At 38.7% G+C, this 15,291-nt stretch overlaps 2 protein-coding genes across 2 annotated transcripts in view; one reads left to right on the forward strand and one right to left on the reverse strand.

The window, feature by feature from the left end:
• The first annotated feature begins 842 nt into the window (after window positions 1-842).
• LOC310940025 (3-oxoacyl-[acyl-carrier-protein] reductase FabG) lies at window positions 843-6,756 on the forward strand. The gene is made up of 8 exons (XM_083904938.1): window positions 843-920; window positions 1,074-1,244; window positions 3,360-3,538; window positions 3,969-4,062; window positions 5,004-5,073; window positions 5,167-5,203; window positions 5,408-5,471; window positions 6,575-6,756. Exons 1-8 carry the CDS (start codon window positions 897-899, stop codon window positions 6,731-6,733), a joined length of 798 nt encoding a protein of 265 aa, XP_083761064.1. The 5' UTR covers window positions 843-896; the 3' UTR covers window positions 6,734-6,756.
• Window positions 6,757-8,989: 2,233 nt separating this feature from the next.
• Window positions 8,990-15,291, reverse strand: part of col27a1b (collagen, type XXVII, alpha 1b) — a gene marked incomplete at its 3' end in the record, with an annotated part of 87,765 nt that continues 81,463 nt past the window's right edge. Inside the window, exons 56-61 of the mRNA XM_083905395.1 lie at window positions 15,152-15,178; window positions 14,975-15,040; window positions 13,767-13,935; window positions 13,559-13,668; window positions 12,272-12,490; window positions 8,990-9,136 (exon numbers count right to left, since the gene is read on the reverse strand). Coding sequence (XP_083761521.1) covers window positions 8,990-9,136; window positions 12,272-12,490; window positions 13,559-13,668; window positions 13,767-13,935; window positions 14,975-15,040; window positions 15,152-15,178 — 738 coding nt within the window. The remainder of the gene's footprint in view (window positions 9,137-12,271; window positions 12,491-13,558; window positions 13,669-13,766; window positions 13,936-14,974; window positions 15,041-15,151; window positions 15,179-15,291) is intronic.

The following is a 15,291-nucleotide window of genomic DNA, read 5'->3' on the forward strand; positions in this document are numbered from 1 at the left end:
GACGTCATTAGAAACAATTGAATTGTAGACTCGTCAAAATGACGTCACGTATATCTGAAATAGTAATTCCAGATAGACAAACGTGGCAATTTAATGTTTTTAAAAAACCTTGCAGTACTGCATGAACTACACTTTTTTTTAGAAGTTTTTTATTTATTTTTTATTTTTTTTATAAACAAACTTTTATTTGAAATTAGAAACATACAGCGAATATACATATAAAACAATGTGCATATCAGTTATATATGACAGAAAAACAGCTCACATATATGCTGAATATATGAAACTAAATAAATGTCATTTAAACAAACATAACATACTAAATAAATCAATCAAAAATAGGCATAATGTCTGAACTAGGGGCTATGGAAAATAGTTCATCAGAATAAAACTGTGTATTCGCTTTTTTGTTTGACAATATGGGTTAAAGTATCTATGTACAAGTGGAATTAAATTCTGTTAATATTAGGGAAGGAATTAGAGAATCGTGCTTTATGAATGTTAAATTTACCAAATGCAAGAATAAGATTTGTCATGTGACTTAAAGACTTGCTTCAGTGACAACATCTTTGGGGGTAGTTGCTATAATATGACTAGTCCTGTTCTGAATAAACTTCTCTGTGTCTCTCCAGAACACAACAGAAACAGGGCAGTGACAGAACAAATGTAAAGCTGCCTCTGGCTCAGTTTCACAAAAACTGCATTTCGCATCAATGTCAACAAATTTGGAAATGATTGTGTTACATGGGTAAATATGAGATAAGATTTTGGAATGCATGAACTACCCAATCAAGGCCTCATGCGTACGTCATGCATACTACGTCATCACTAATGGACGAAGCACTGTCCCACTGACATTAGCAAGTCCACGCAAACTTCACACAACTGTCCAGAAAATGGCCTCAGAGGATGCATGTAAAGTAAGTTTACTGTCTATTTATGAATACAGTTATAAGCTATAATTGGTCATATCTCAAGTACTTGTAGGTTTCTTTAACCTTAATTACACGTTGCGTACTAAAAATACTGTGTGGATACCTGTGTGGCTATCGTGATCTGTGTGTGTGTTGTAGGTGTCTTCTCTGAGGGGTAAAGTGGCCCTGATTACCGGGGCCAGCTCTGGTATCGGGGCTGGAACAAGCGTCCTGTTCGCCAAACTCGGAGCCTTATTGTGTCTGAACGGCCGCGATGTGGACAATCTGAAGAAAATAGCTAAACAATGCACCGACTGTGGCGCCGCAGAGGTACTAAAAACAAACACACCCTCACAATTAGCTGCGTCGCATGGATGTATAATATGAACTGGATAGAGCTCCGCCCCCTCTGCCTTGAAGACATTTTTTGCATGATGGCCACTGTGGGTACTGCAACAAAGAAACCCATGGAGCCCAAAAAGCAATTTTCCCATTGACCGCAATAGTAAAAGAGACGCGTGTAAAAGTGTCCACAGGACACCTCGAGACATGGACACGGGCTTTTATAGATCTTTATATTAATGTATTTTTAGTTCATGGAGTTTCATGTTTGAAAAACATTCCTAAAGGTCATAAAAAGCCCAGACAAATCTTATTTCTCAGAGTGACGTCACAGCTGTGTACGAGCACAGCCAAGCGCGGTCATGTGGCGTCTCGGGAACGGCGCTGCTGTCAGTGAACCGTACGATATGAAAACTTCATGAGAAACGTGAATAAATGAAGACAATGAGGGGGTTTCGTTTACATTTTTAAAATATTATGACAAAGCAGGTTTTAGTTGTTTATTCGGCGCTCATTAACATTTATTTTAACCGTATTATCGATGTATTAGCGAGCTGCTTTGTGGGTTCATTGAGGAGAGGAGACTGACATGCTGCACTTTATCACTGTGTTCAGTCCCGGACATCGTGAAACTGATGACGTTCACATTGCCGAGAGGAATTATGGTAGTGACACTACTGTGTATGCTCTATGGGCCCCATAACCCGGAAATAAACGCGGAAGTCAAACACTTTTTTAGCATATGCGCTGGGTGAGCAGCTTCATAGGAATGAACGGAAGCGAAGGGGCGGAGCTCTATCCATTTCATATTATATATCCATGCTGCGTCGTAGTTGCAATTAGATACGTGTATACAGTATAACTTTACTAACTGGTGTGTTCTGAATTGAGTGTGTGTGTGACGCAGCATTTATATGACAGTAATCCATAAATGGATAGTTCCTGTGGTTTGACGCTGAATTTGAACACCCTACTTAATAAGGCTTTCACGATATATGCTCCTGTGACCCAATGACTCAGGCTGACAAGACAATTAACATCCTGTTTTCAAAATAAAACACTGAGCGCAGTGTTTGTGAGTGCTCGTTTGGGATCACATTTTTTAATTGGAAAAATAATGAAAATCCTCACAGCTATGTTTAGAAACTGAATAGCTGGAGACTTTGAGCAACTGTATAGAGTTCTTTAAAAGTTATGAATAAGAATTAAACATTTGTGTTTAACCTAGGGGCCTCAAACTCAAAATGACCTGGGGGCCATTGAACTTCTAGTCTGGTCAGGAGGGCCAGGTCGAGTTAAAAAAGTCCAACAATTCATTACAAATTAACAGTTTAGTGATTAGAAATTAAGATTATATGTATTGATAATCCATCATGATGTTGCAATTATAAATATTTAAGCTGACATCACACACCATTTCAAAGTAAAAGTGTTTGTTTTGATAGATAGTTCAAGACAAAAAACAACAAAAAACTTTTATGATGCAAAATGAATCTGTAAATAACAAAAACAGACAGATATAAAACATAATTAAGACATTCACTCAAACACACAATTGTAATTAAAACACTAGACAGGCTTATATATAATTAAATGTGGAATTTTGTAATTTCAAAATAAATGCCACGAGTTTGAGACCCCTGGTTGAACACATTGATATCTACTAGTGTACTGGATATCAGAAATTTTTAGTGTACGGTTTTAAAGAAATTTCAAATTAAGTGTCCCATATTGGCAATTTTTAATCGACCAATGATCAATTTGACATGTAATAAAAACAAAAATATGTCAAAAAATTATGTTGGTATAGATGCCCTGAACACAACGCCCTGTTTTTTTAAATTATTATTATTACATCTCAAATTGATGCATTTTCGATTTAAAAAGTGCCAGTATGGGACTTTTAATTTGAAATTACAAATTTGAAAATAACAAAATATAAGCATAATAATAATAATAATAGGGACATAGTGGTTAGCACCGTTGCCTTACAGCAAAAAGGGACAAATATTTGGGACATAGGAACTCATTGCTGTGTATCTAGTTATGTAGACACCTATGCAACACTGCCTAATTAAGCATTGAGATTGAATTCCTACGCAGCCCTTGCTTGTCCCTGGAGACCTCACAGATGAGGAGACGGTGAAAAAGACAGTGGAGAAGACTATTGCTCACTTTGGCCGCCTGGATATTTTGGTGAACAGTGCTGGGATCTTGGTCATGGGCAGCATAGAGACGACTGACCTGGCCGAGTATGACAAGGTCATGAACGTTAACGTCAGGTAGGACCATACGACCCTGAGTCTTAAACATCACACAGGTGTACAGTACTAAAATGTAGTGAATGATGAAGCTTTTGGAGAGGTGATGTGATTATTACTGTATTTGGTCATGAGAACAATTTAAGAAAAGTATACACTTTAGTGCAACAGACTGGATTTTGCATTTATCATAGCTTTAAAATCTGATGTGGTATAAATATAAAAAAAGAGAATTTTCACCAAAGGTCACGCTGTCCTTCACCAGCTGCCTAATGTAATAGTAAGTGAGGTGTCATACAGCTCTTATCACATTGATGAATTCTATCATAAACCTTGGGATGTAAGTGTCCTTTACAGTCTCATAAGGAGACGAACAGCTGATGATGATACTTTTCATATATAGTTTTACTTCTGACGACCTCTAACATCTAACATTCGCCTCATTTTCCAGATCTATATATCATCTGACTCAAGTTTGTGTGCCACACTTAATCAAGACCAAAGGCTCCATCGTCAATGTTTCCAGTGTCAATGGACAGCGATCAGTGAGCATAAACACCACCATATAATACACTAGGGGTGGGAAAAATAATCGATTCTTCGATGCATCGCGATTCTCTCTAGAACGATTTCGAATGGATGCGGATAAGTTAATAATCGGAATTAAAAAAAAAAAACATCGGATGCACCGATTGCCATTTTTGGGGCCATTTCCGATTGCACATGTGTTGCTGATGCTGCGCGATGCGGGTGCATTTGATCGGCTTATTAAAATCGGAATATTCTGACCGATTTCGGCCGATCACGTGAAAATCGGCCGATTCCGATCACTGGCCGATTAATCGGTGCATCCCTAATTATTACGGTTACATCGTTCTTGTCAATAAAGATGTTATATTAAGGGATGCACCGATAATTCGGAGGTCGAAACAGAGCGTGTTCACGGTGGAACAGAGCCTGTTAAACGCTGGAAAGTCTCTGCGCAAAAGTGAAACTTGGCTGCGTGCGGCACAGATTATCAACTCCCCGCAACATTCACTTCACAGCAGAGTGACTGTATTCCATCCTCGTCACAAAGATCGTTATTCTTATGTGGGGATAAAACACGTAGAGAAACGATCCAGTCTGCTTTAGATCAAATCAAAATCAAATGAGCGCTTGGAGACGCAGGAGCGACGAACGGCGCAGGAGAGGGAGAAGAGAACAGCGCAGGGGCGGTGCGAAGAAATAAAGGGCTGTCTGCACCAGATGAGGCAGATGAGGGGGCACTACCACATTTATATTTATGTTGCTTTATCTTACTTTTAAATGAGTAGCAAAGTATTAAAGTAAAAAATTGTTTCATCGAGATGCATCGATAATCGGTTTAGAATCGAATCGTTGACCTCGGAATCGTAATCGAATCGAATCGTGAGGTGCCAAGAGATTCCCACCCCTATTACACCATATTTTGTTATTATAAGGAACCTGTGATTTTCTTCCCCAGTTCCCTGGTGTGCTCGCCTATTGCATGTCCAAGTCTGCCATTGACCAGTTCACACGATGTACCGCACTCGGTGAGTCGAGACCCGTTTTAGCGTGGTACATTCAGCATTGAAGTCATTTGCGCCAGTGGCCAGGGTGTCACATATGACTGCTTTTTATTGCAGAGCTGGCATCGAAACAAGTTAGAGTGAACTCTGTGTGGTATGTGCCGTTAATGAATATATATATATATGTGTATATATATATGTGTACATATATATATGTGTATATATATATATATATATATGTATATATATTCAAGACTTTTTATTTTCCATTCGACATCTGACTTTCTAACTTAAGAAAGTCAGAGAAATCAGAATAGTATTTTTGTAATATCATCTATTCATGTTTTTATCTCTTCAGCCCAGGTGTGATTGTCACAGAGGTGCACAAGCGAGCAGGACTGGATGAGGAGCAGTACACTCAGGTAACAATGCATCACTAAATGTTTTGGCACCATGGTCATTTAGCTTGAAGCTATGGTCCGATCGTTTGTTTCAAAAACATGCTTTATCTTATTTGTTGAAATCCTGTGTTTGTCCTGATCCTGAAAGAGGCAAAGAGAGAAATAAGCTGCACAGCTGCTAAAGTATTTTTTTATGTTTTTCATGTATGATAGAAGGTTACCTAGCAATCACGGAAAAAATATGCTTTTCCACACTTACTATTGCGTTTCCGAGCTTTGTCCTAATGGGTTGGTTTTTCCTCTGAAAATAATTCTAAATAAAACAAAGGAAATACTTTTTTAAATCCTCAAAATTGTAAAAATATATATACATATTCATATTTATGTCCATCCCTTGGTGCAAACTGAAGGTTGATGGTACAGTTCCTGGTTCCCCTAGTCCACAAGTCCATTTGTGGACTAGGGTCCAAATTCCAAATTCAGGTGTCTGAATGGATGGTGTCATTGTTCAACAAGCAAACAAAAGCATTAAAGCATGAGATAAAGCAGTTTCCCAACCCTGGTCCTCAGGGAACACAGCCCTGCCATGTTTTAGATGTTGCCCTGCTCCAACACACCTGATTTCAGATGAAACATTCAATTTTTGATTGTTTTTTTTCTTACAAAAGTTGAAACATTATTATAATTTTTTTTAAAGACAAGTTGAAATGTTTTTTTTTATTATTTTATTTTTCATTTGAAACATTACATTTTTGAAAAAAAACAAAAACATTATTTATTTTTTAAGAAGACACAAATTGAAACATTAAATTTTTGGGGGAAAAAAAGGACAAAAGTTGAAATATAACTTTTTTTTTAGACAAAAGTTGAAACAATGTTTGATTTTGTTGTTTTTTTTACCAAAGTTGAAACGTTAAATTATTGAAGAAAAAAAAAATGACAAAAGTTTATTATCATGTATGGTTTTGGAGCAGGGCAGCATCTAAAACATGGCTGGGCGATGTTCCCTGAGGACCAGGTTTGGGAAACATTGAGATATAGCATTGTGTGTGAATGTAACCATACTTTTGACATCAACATTTGCTATATAAATGCAGTCCATTTACTCTCTTTTTCACCACCAGTTTCTCGCAAAGTGTAAACAAACCCACGCCCTCGGTCGACCAGGTGAGGTGGATGAAGTGGCCCAGAGCATCGCTTTCCTGGCCTCTGACGCTGCCAGCTTTATCACTGGAGTCAACCTACCTGTCGACGGAGGCCGCCATGCCATGTGTCCCAGATAAGCGAATGTATACTGACATAAACATAAGCTAATCAAGTGCTTTCAAACTCCACGTCTGTCTGTGTTTTTGTAATCAATAATTCAGTTGTCACGGGAGGAAAAACGAATTAGGCGTAACTTCAAGGACACAATTTTTCTCTGTTTACAATGATAGTAGCTGTCAGGATTTGACAGGTTCAGGTGTGAAATGAAGGAAGCTAAAATGCACTTTCCTAAGCAGGCAGTTTAAATGCATTTTATTATCTATTATCTTGCTTTACTGCAATGGTGGGGGGGGGGGGGGCAAAAAAACATTTAAAGCTGCTTTTTAACAAGGGTTTCAGATATTTATTAAATAACTTTTCTCTTTAGACTTCATTCACACAGCACATAATGCCTGTACAGACCTGCAAGCTCATGTAATGTGGTCGTGTCATGTGTATTGTGCTAAACCCTCTGAGTTGATAGGTTGGTGGGAACATTCTGCAGCATATCAACAGTAAATATACATCACCAGTATATAAGTGAGTGGGAGACTGAATAATCTTTCAAGCTCCATTTGAAAAAGAAAGCTTTTCAAAACGCAACTTTAATATCTTGTTTTGAACTGGAAAGCAAATTAGAATTTAAATAAAATTTAGAATAGAATCCACTGCAGAAAATGAAAGTAGCTAGCATAAATATACATCTACATTTTTTAACAAATAGAGAAAAATGGTACCGTGTCAGACGTAGAATATTAAAAGTTTTTTTTTTTTTCTGAGACCCAGACATTTGTTTGATGTGCATTTGTTGTCTCCTTACTATTTGGGATTAGTAGGACCTCATTTTAGTTTTCCACGTGCTCTAGATATCTGTCTTGGCTTTAATTCTTTTCCCTCGCTATTTGGGATCAGAAGGACTTAATTAGCCTAAAAATGAAATTTTAGCTTTCTACAATAAGTAGTTATCTAAAAACCCATTGTCCCATTGGGTTGGACATTTGAGCTAATATTGCTCAAATGTTAGCTAATGAGCTAATATTGCTCACATGTGTCAAACATGCATGCCATATGAAGCTACAGACGTTATTGTGCATAAATATACACGTTTCATTCATAAAATTAATTTAGGATTCTTCCCTTGTCCATATTTCGGTCGGGAGCAACCAAAAAAAAAGGTTTGCTTGGTATTGCCGCCATCTTGTTTTTTTCCCCACATGTTATGAGACCACTAGATGGTGTGGGCAGTGTCCCCAGATGAGGTCGACGGGTCAACGTTCTTACAAATGAAATGACATAGCAAAAATGTCATGTCCGCATATTATGAGGTCACAGGGTCACAGGAGGTTAAAAGATAATTTAATGAATTTGGCTTGTGTTTATATATCTATATATTTAACAAACTACCCTTTTTTTTGTTAAAGCACAGAATACACATTGAATACATCCAAAACAAAAACGATCTGTGTGACATTTCATCTTTGTGTCAAAAAAATAAGTAAGCAAGCAGATTCAATGTTTCTAAACAGGACAACAGAACAGTGTGGCTGAGAGCTGGTTGGAATATTATCATCCGAGCGTCACCTCCGTGTCATCCGATAAAGAAACGACTTGTTTCCCGTGTGATGAGAGGTGCAGTACGAGGTAGCATCTGGACACACTTATCTCCAAATCTCCAAACACACCGTGGAGAACCTTGGCCCCAACTTAACATGACAAATGACCACGCAGCAGTTGTTTGTGTGAACATGTGTTTAAATGTGACGTCTCACAAAGGCTCAAAAAGATTGACCTGGTGGCAGCAAGCCTGTGTGTACCTGAATGAGTTATGATAGTGATATATGCCTAAAAGGCTGCAGAACAATAAAAAAAACTATTGCACTTACTATTACAATATACAGTACATATACATATGTATAAATAATACTTCAACATTAAGAAAGGAACTGTTCCATAATTCTGCACAGATGTCATGGAAAAAATGTTTTAGGTTCTTGTAAAATGAAGCGTCAGACCGTGAAGAAAATATGATACAACATGGTCTAAGAGATCAGAATGAGACTTTGATATTACTTCCTAAACGGGAATCTTGTCTCTGAAAAAGGAGGTGATTGTTATTTTCCATAGGCTGATGAGCACCATAAGTCCACTCTGCATTTCCAATGGGCCGTCTTCCTCTGGTGTGCAGTCCTGTTTCTGCAATCCAAACATAATGGTCTGAAGGACTGGTTTCCCCTGTCCGTCCTCCCCGATGCAGTCTCTCCATGAAGGATATCGCTGCCCCCATCCACGGGGCCTTATAAGAAACACACGGGTCCAACCTCCAGATGATAGCGAGAGCCGGGTTCTGTTGTTGGTAAGTTGGACACATCCACTATGGGTAGTAAGTTTGTGTCCTGGGTCTGGAAGATGAATTGTGTCTGATGCCAGCGGCCATCTTTGATCTAAAAGTTAAACACACGGCAGTATGTGACATGGTGCAAAGACAGATGAAAATATGAAAAAGGTCAGTTTACTCACTAAGCTCTACATGTATCTAGCTAAGTGATGAATAGGATTTTAATTTAGCAGCCCCAAGCAGTAGAACAGAGAAAACTGACACCTCAAAACCAAAGATATTCTGGATATTCCAGTTTACAATGAGATTATGTGGATCATGTAAAAGACAGACAGACGACTTTATTAATCTCTCTGGGAAATTAACAATTCCAGCATTCACACACGGCACTGTTAAATCAAAATTATTTACAGGAGACGGGAAAGAACACCCCAGTTACCCGACACCATAAAATATAAATAAAATATAATAGAAGATAAAATATAAAATATGCATAGACTATGTATATACACACACATATATATATATATGTGTGTATATACACACTCACCCATACAAATGTGTATGTATATATGTCCATATATACTGTACATGCATACAAACACATTTACATCCATACACACAGGTACCCCATATTCCCCATATTATGTTTATTGCACGTTTTATGAGTTTTGGTTGTGGTTATTATAAGTGGATATTGCTAACAGTGGCATTGTTGTTGTAAAGAAAGCTAGTTAGTTTAAAGGTCCCATATTATACCTTATTTCTCCAAGTTAACCTTGTTCCCTGATGTCCTAATGAACATGTCTGTGAAAATGCTTTGGTCAAAATACCATATGGACGAAGCACCACAGCAGTTCAATCACCTGTTCAGAACGCTCTGTTTAATCTCTTTAGGTTCACCTTAAAAAAAAAAGTAAAACGAAACTTAAGGGACAGGAAATGACATCAGCCGCAGAGGCTACTGGGAGCTAACAGCAGTTAGCATTTGGAAAAGTGACAACTTGCAGGCTCAAGCAGGCACATTGCCGTAATATATAACATGTCATGACTGGACAGATAAATCCTCTAAAGCTGGAAGTTTGTGTAGAACTCTGTGCTGCACTGTGGAGCCAAGAATAGAACTTTTTGCGACTTTGCGGACTTCTGGTTTTTGGATACTGTTGCTCTCGCGTGTTTTACGGACAAAGCGGAGCTCCGCAAGACAATGCCAGGCATTTATGTGACATCGTTGCATGTTTCATCTCCTGTACTTAGACTGAGGAGGGCCACACAATATAATGATTTAAATGATTAAAAAGTTGATTGTGCATAATATGTCCCCTTTAAGATAGTCCTTTACTATCCCACAATGTGGACATTTCCCAGTGTTTACACCAGCCCCTCTTCCTCTTCCTCACCTGCCTGTAGCCACTCCCTGCTCATTCCAACTCAGCTCACCTGTTGAGCTCAGCTGCCTCTGATCACCAATCAACTCAGTATATAGACTCCTCTCTCAGTTCACTCAGTTCCAGATTGTTCTCTGTCGCCAGTACTAGTCGCTCCAGCGGTCTAGATTAGTTTGGGGCTAATTAAAAAGGGGTTAATAAAATCTGCAGGGAGAAGCTACAGAAAACCTAAAACATATCTGTGAAGCTATATGGCAGCTAGAGTGCATAGCTGATGCACTCCAATTTAAAAAAAACAGAGGTTTCAACAACTCTTAGAAACCTGAAAACACTGTCTAGAGCTGAATGTTTTTCCACTTTCTGAGAAATCATTAAAAGTGCATTAACTTCCTTTCAAACCCTTGTTTTTTCCCTGTTTTCTTGTGTGCAAATGAAAGGATTTTGAGCAGATACAGGCCAGTCTTTATTTTAAGTTAAGTTGACCCTATGTTCAGGTTAGTAGAAAGACATGCAGCATAACATATCACCTCCTTGCTTCAGCCCTAAACAAACATCAGTGATACCAATCTTATCATTCTACCATCTAAACAATGCAAGTTAATTATTTTCCCAAAAATGTTGACCTGTGCCATTAAGGATGCAAACGTTTTGGACCAAACAGTGTCTTGTTGTTTACGTCATAATTAATTAGAATTAGAATGAGTTTTTTTTGCACACACACCAATTAGGGATATTGAATTTGACCTCTGCATCCCTTTTCTTTCTTTTTTTTCCAGCACAAGAAGTGAATACATACAAACCAGGCGCAGGAGCAATGGGCAGCACTTATCTGCACCCAGGGAGCAATGGGATTGTTTGCTACCAAGGCTATTTGAACCAGTGGTTGAAAGCCCAATTCCCTTCCAGCCCCTCCTCCTCTTTCTCACCTGCCTGTAGCCACTCCCTGCTCATTCCAACTCAGCTCACCTGTTGAGCTCAGCTGCCTCTGATCACCAATCAACTCAGTATATAGACTCCTCTCTCAGTTCACTCAGTTCCTGATTGTTCTCTGTCGCCAGTACTAGTCGCTCCAGCGGTCTAGATTAGTTTGGGGCTAATTAAAAAGGGGTTAATAAAATCTGCAGGGAGAAGCTACAGAAAACCTAAAACATATCTGTGAAGCTATATGGCAGCTAGAGTGCATAGCTGATGCACTCCAATTTGAAAAAAACAGAGGTTTCAACAACTCTTAGAAACCTGAAAACACTGTCTAGAGCTGAATGTTTTTCCACTTTCTGAGAAATCGTTAAAAGTGCATTAACTTCCTTTCAAACCCTTGTTTTTTCCCTGTTTTCTTGTGTGCAAATGAAAGGATTTTGAGCTTAGAGGTTAGTAGAAAGACATGCAGCATAACATATCACCTCCTCGCTTCAGCCCTAAACAGACATCAGTGATGCCAATCTTATCATTCTACCATCTAAACAATGCAAGTTAATTATTTTCCCAAAAATGTTGACCTGTGCCATTAAGGATGCAAACGTTTTGGACCAAACAGTGTCTTGTTGTTTACGTCATAATTAATTAGAATTAGAATGAGTTTTTTTTGCACACACACCAATTAGGGATATTGAATTTGACCTCTGCATCCCTTTTCTTTCTTTTTTTTTTCCAGCACAAGAAGTGAATACATACAAACCAGGCGCAGGAGCAGTGGGCAGCACTTATCTGCACCCAGGGAGCAATGGGATTGTTTGCTACCAAGGCTATTTGAACCAGTGGTTGAAAGCCCAATTCCCTTCCATTTGGCAGTGGACTGCCCAATTCAATTCAAAACCTTTACTAAACACTTCACTAAACATCTCGATGGTGCATACCCAGCAGTCGTCGATGGGTGTGAGTGGCTCCAGTAGATCTCCCGCTCTGATCTTCTCACCAGTCCAAGCCTTGAAGCTCACAGCTGTGGTTGAAGGCTGCAGGACAGGCCCTGCTGCCCACACTGTTGTGTTGAGACAGTGAATGGTGATGTGCTGCACAGCCTCTGTGCTCAAAAGGTGGATGAAGTTCATCTGGATACGGCCCACTCCTATCTCCAACTGTAAGGCCGATAGATGAATTTAGATTGATTTGAAGCACAATTGGGAGGTTCTCTTATTTATGGTCAGAACATGATTGTTCTATAAAGTGTAGGTCTACATGGATCGCGTTTTTAGGTATATTCAGTTTAGCAGAGCTGATGGACCTAATCAGCATGGTGTGATATTAGGGACTAAAACATTTCCAATACTGATTTGGCACATTATATATATATAAAGAAAAATGCTCGGACTGAGACTTGATAATTTGTATGTGTATGTGTATACATATAATCACAAATGCAATGAAATATACTGACATTTTGAAACAATTGAATAAATTGTTAAATAAAAATGTAATTTTTGGTTAATTTTGGCAAACAAACACCAATGCCAAAATGTTTGAGAATGGTTCATACTTTTAAAAAGTGGTTTGACACTACTGATCATTCATAACCACTAAGTGAGATTAACTTGAGCATACTCAGTTTGGGAAACAATAACAGGCTTCAAATCTGGTATAAATTAGCCAGAGTTAAGATCTGGATCACCGACTGTGTCTTGAGGCATGCTGGTTCTATTAAAAGTTAATCCAGGAATTGTGTGTGGCCATGAATACCCCCCTTTTTTTTTGTGAATTATTGGCCAAAAATAAATGATCTTGAAACAAAACAAATGAAATGATGAAGGGAAATTTAAGACAGTCGAGGTTTACTTGCCAACTGAGTTGATGGTGACTTGGCCAAGTCTAAAGACTGACTAGGACGCATTTGATTCACTGAAAGCAATCATCCATCCAGTCTAAATGGTGTTAGTAATTACTGCATAAGCCAGAAAATAAGAAGCTCCTTTATTCATCGCATGAATGTCATTGCATAAACACACTCACAGCCTGTCTTAAAATCTACGCCTCAGTGCGTCTTGGGATGATCTAAGTCGACAACACGAGAATAGCATCATCCACAAGGACACGGGCGCTCATGGATTCAATATTCATGCTATGTTCTGTGCAGTGTTATCCTAAAGTGATCCTGTCTGTAAGTGATTGTGTTTAAATTTTATGGGGTGTTTTGTCAAGCTGAGGCAAACCTTGGATACTGTGACAGGCTTCAGGCAAGTTTGTCCTCCAGCAATGAAATTGCACGTCACCTCAATAGTGTCGGCAGTGCAACCAAGGTTTGGGTCAATCCAGTAAGTGCCTGTCAAAGAGGAGCAGCAGAGCAGGAAATGGCTCAAATCAATCAAAACACACTCAATGTATGGTGGAGAGGATGGAGAGGTTTAAATGTTTCCTCACCGTCATTCGATCTGTGTTCACAGTTGTAGAGGTCTCGGCAGATTCTGGCGGGGTTGTCGCGGGTTCCAAGAGGGTTCTTTAAACCCTGGATCAGACTACTGAGATACTGCAGGGTCTTGAATATCCCCGTTCCTTGGTCCAACATAGGCTGATCCATGGTCTGAAAGTTCTGTACATACATAGTCATAATATAATCATGTTATTAATTTGCAATGCTAGTTGTACACTCTGAGAAATAAAAGTGCTAAGTAGAACCATATAAGGTTCTTCGGCTTCATCCTCATAGGAGAACCCTTTTTGGTTCCAGGTAGAACCTTTAATAAAGGTTCCACCTGGAACCCTTAGTGTTACCAAGAACCCTTTGAAAATCCTTTATTCAGGAAAGGGTTTTTCAGAAGCAAATGGTTTCAGGTAGAACCTCAGCTCTTGTAGAAGAACCCATTTGGAACCCTTATTTCTAAGAGTGTAAAAGAAGCATAGACTATATATGACGATGGGTGAAAATGTCACTCTCTTCCACTGAACCAAAATAAAGCCAAAATATCCTGCATAGGGACACTGTCATCTTGCACTAGTGATGTTAGTTGGAACCCGAATCTGCACATTCATGATCATGGAGTCAAGTCGCAGAATAAATGTTGTGCAAATGTACCTATAATATATAATAATACTACCATAATAACCTATAAACAACAGGATCTCCAAAGTGTTCCCTTTGTTTTACATTTAATGAAGCATCTTTTCACAAAACGTATTATGAACAAACGGAAATTTCTCGAGAAAAGCAAGTGCAGTCTCAACAATATTATGCAAAAGTTTCCCGTTTACACACGTACAGTACAGAACAACATAACGGCACAACACATTTAGACACAGTTATCTGAAAAATGACGAACAATTTTTCACATTATGAGCAGACTGCAAGCATAATTTGACATTTTAACAAATTCATCCTGCGGGCCGGATTGGACCCTTGGTGGGCCACCCCTGCTCTAAATCATGACATTTCACACTGTTTTACAGCATCAAATAATCATCTTATTTGGAGTTAACTTGGACTTCTGGATTTGGCCCATGTCCCAACCATTAACATGGAGGAGAGTGGATAGACTGCATGCACAAGACATTTTGACTTTTGGAACCTGTTATGTCTATCTTTAGTCTACAACCAGCATTCAACATTGATGAGCTTCTCTTTCAAAACGTACCTCTTGCCTCTGCGTGGTATGAGAATTAATGATGACTTGAAAGGTAGCACCAAGAGCCTCATTTCTCTGCCAAAGAAGACAGCAAGAACCACAACCACTTATGTTTTTCCTTTTGTACTACAATGTGTCTTCATTCCCCCAAATCCCTAAACTGACAAATAAAATAAGTATACTTACAAGTGAAAGTGCAGAACTGGGAAGACCCTAGATACCAAAGGGAGAAACCTGTATTAAATGCTGTCATGGATCTGAAAAGCAGCAAATTTAGCCAGTGTTGTAGTCAAGCCAACAACACTCAAGCCCCCAGTGATTAAAGG

The sequence above is a fragment of the Microchirus variegatus genome, assembly GCF_963457635.1.
Source record: "Microchirus variegatus genome assembly, chromosome: 18".
NCBI lineage: Eukaryota > Metazoa > Chordata > Actinopteri > Pleuronectiformes > Soleidae > Microchirus > Microchirus variegatus.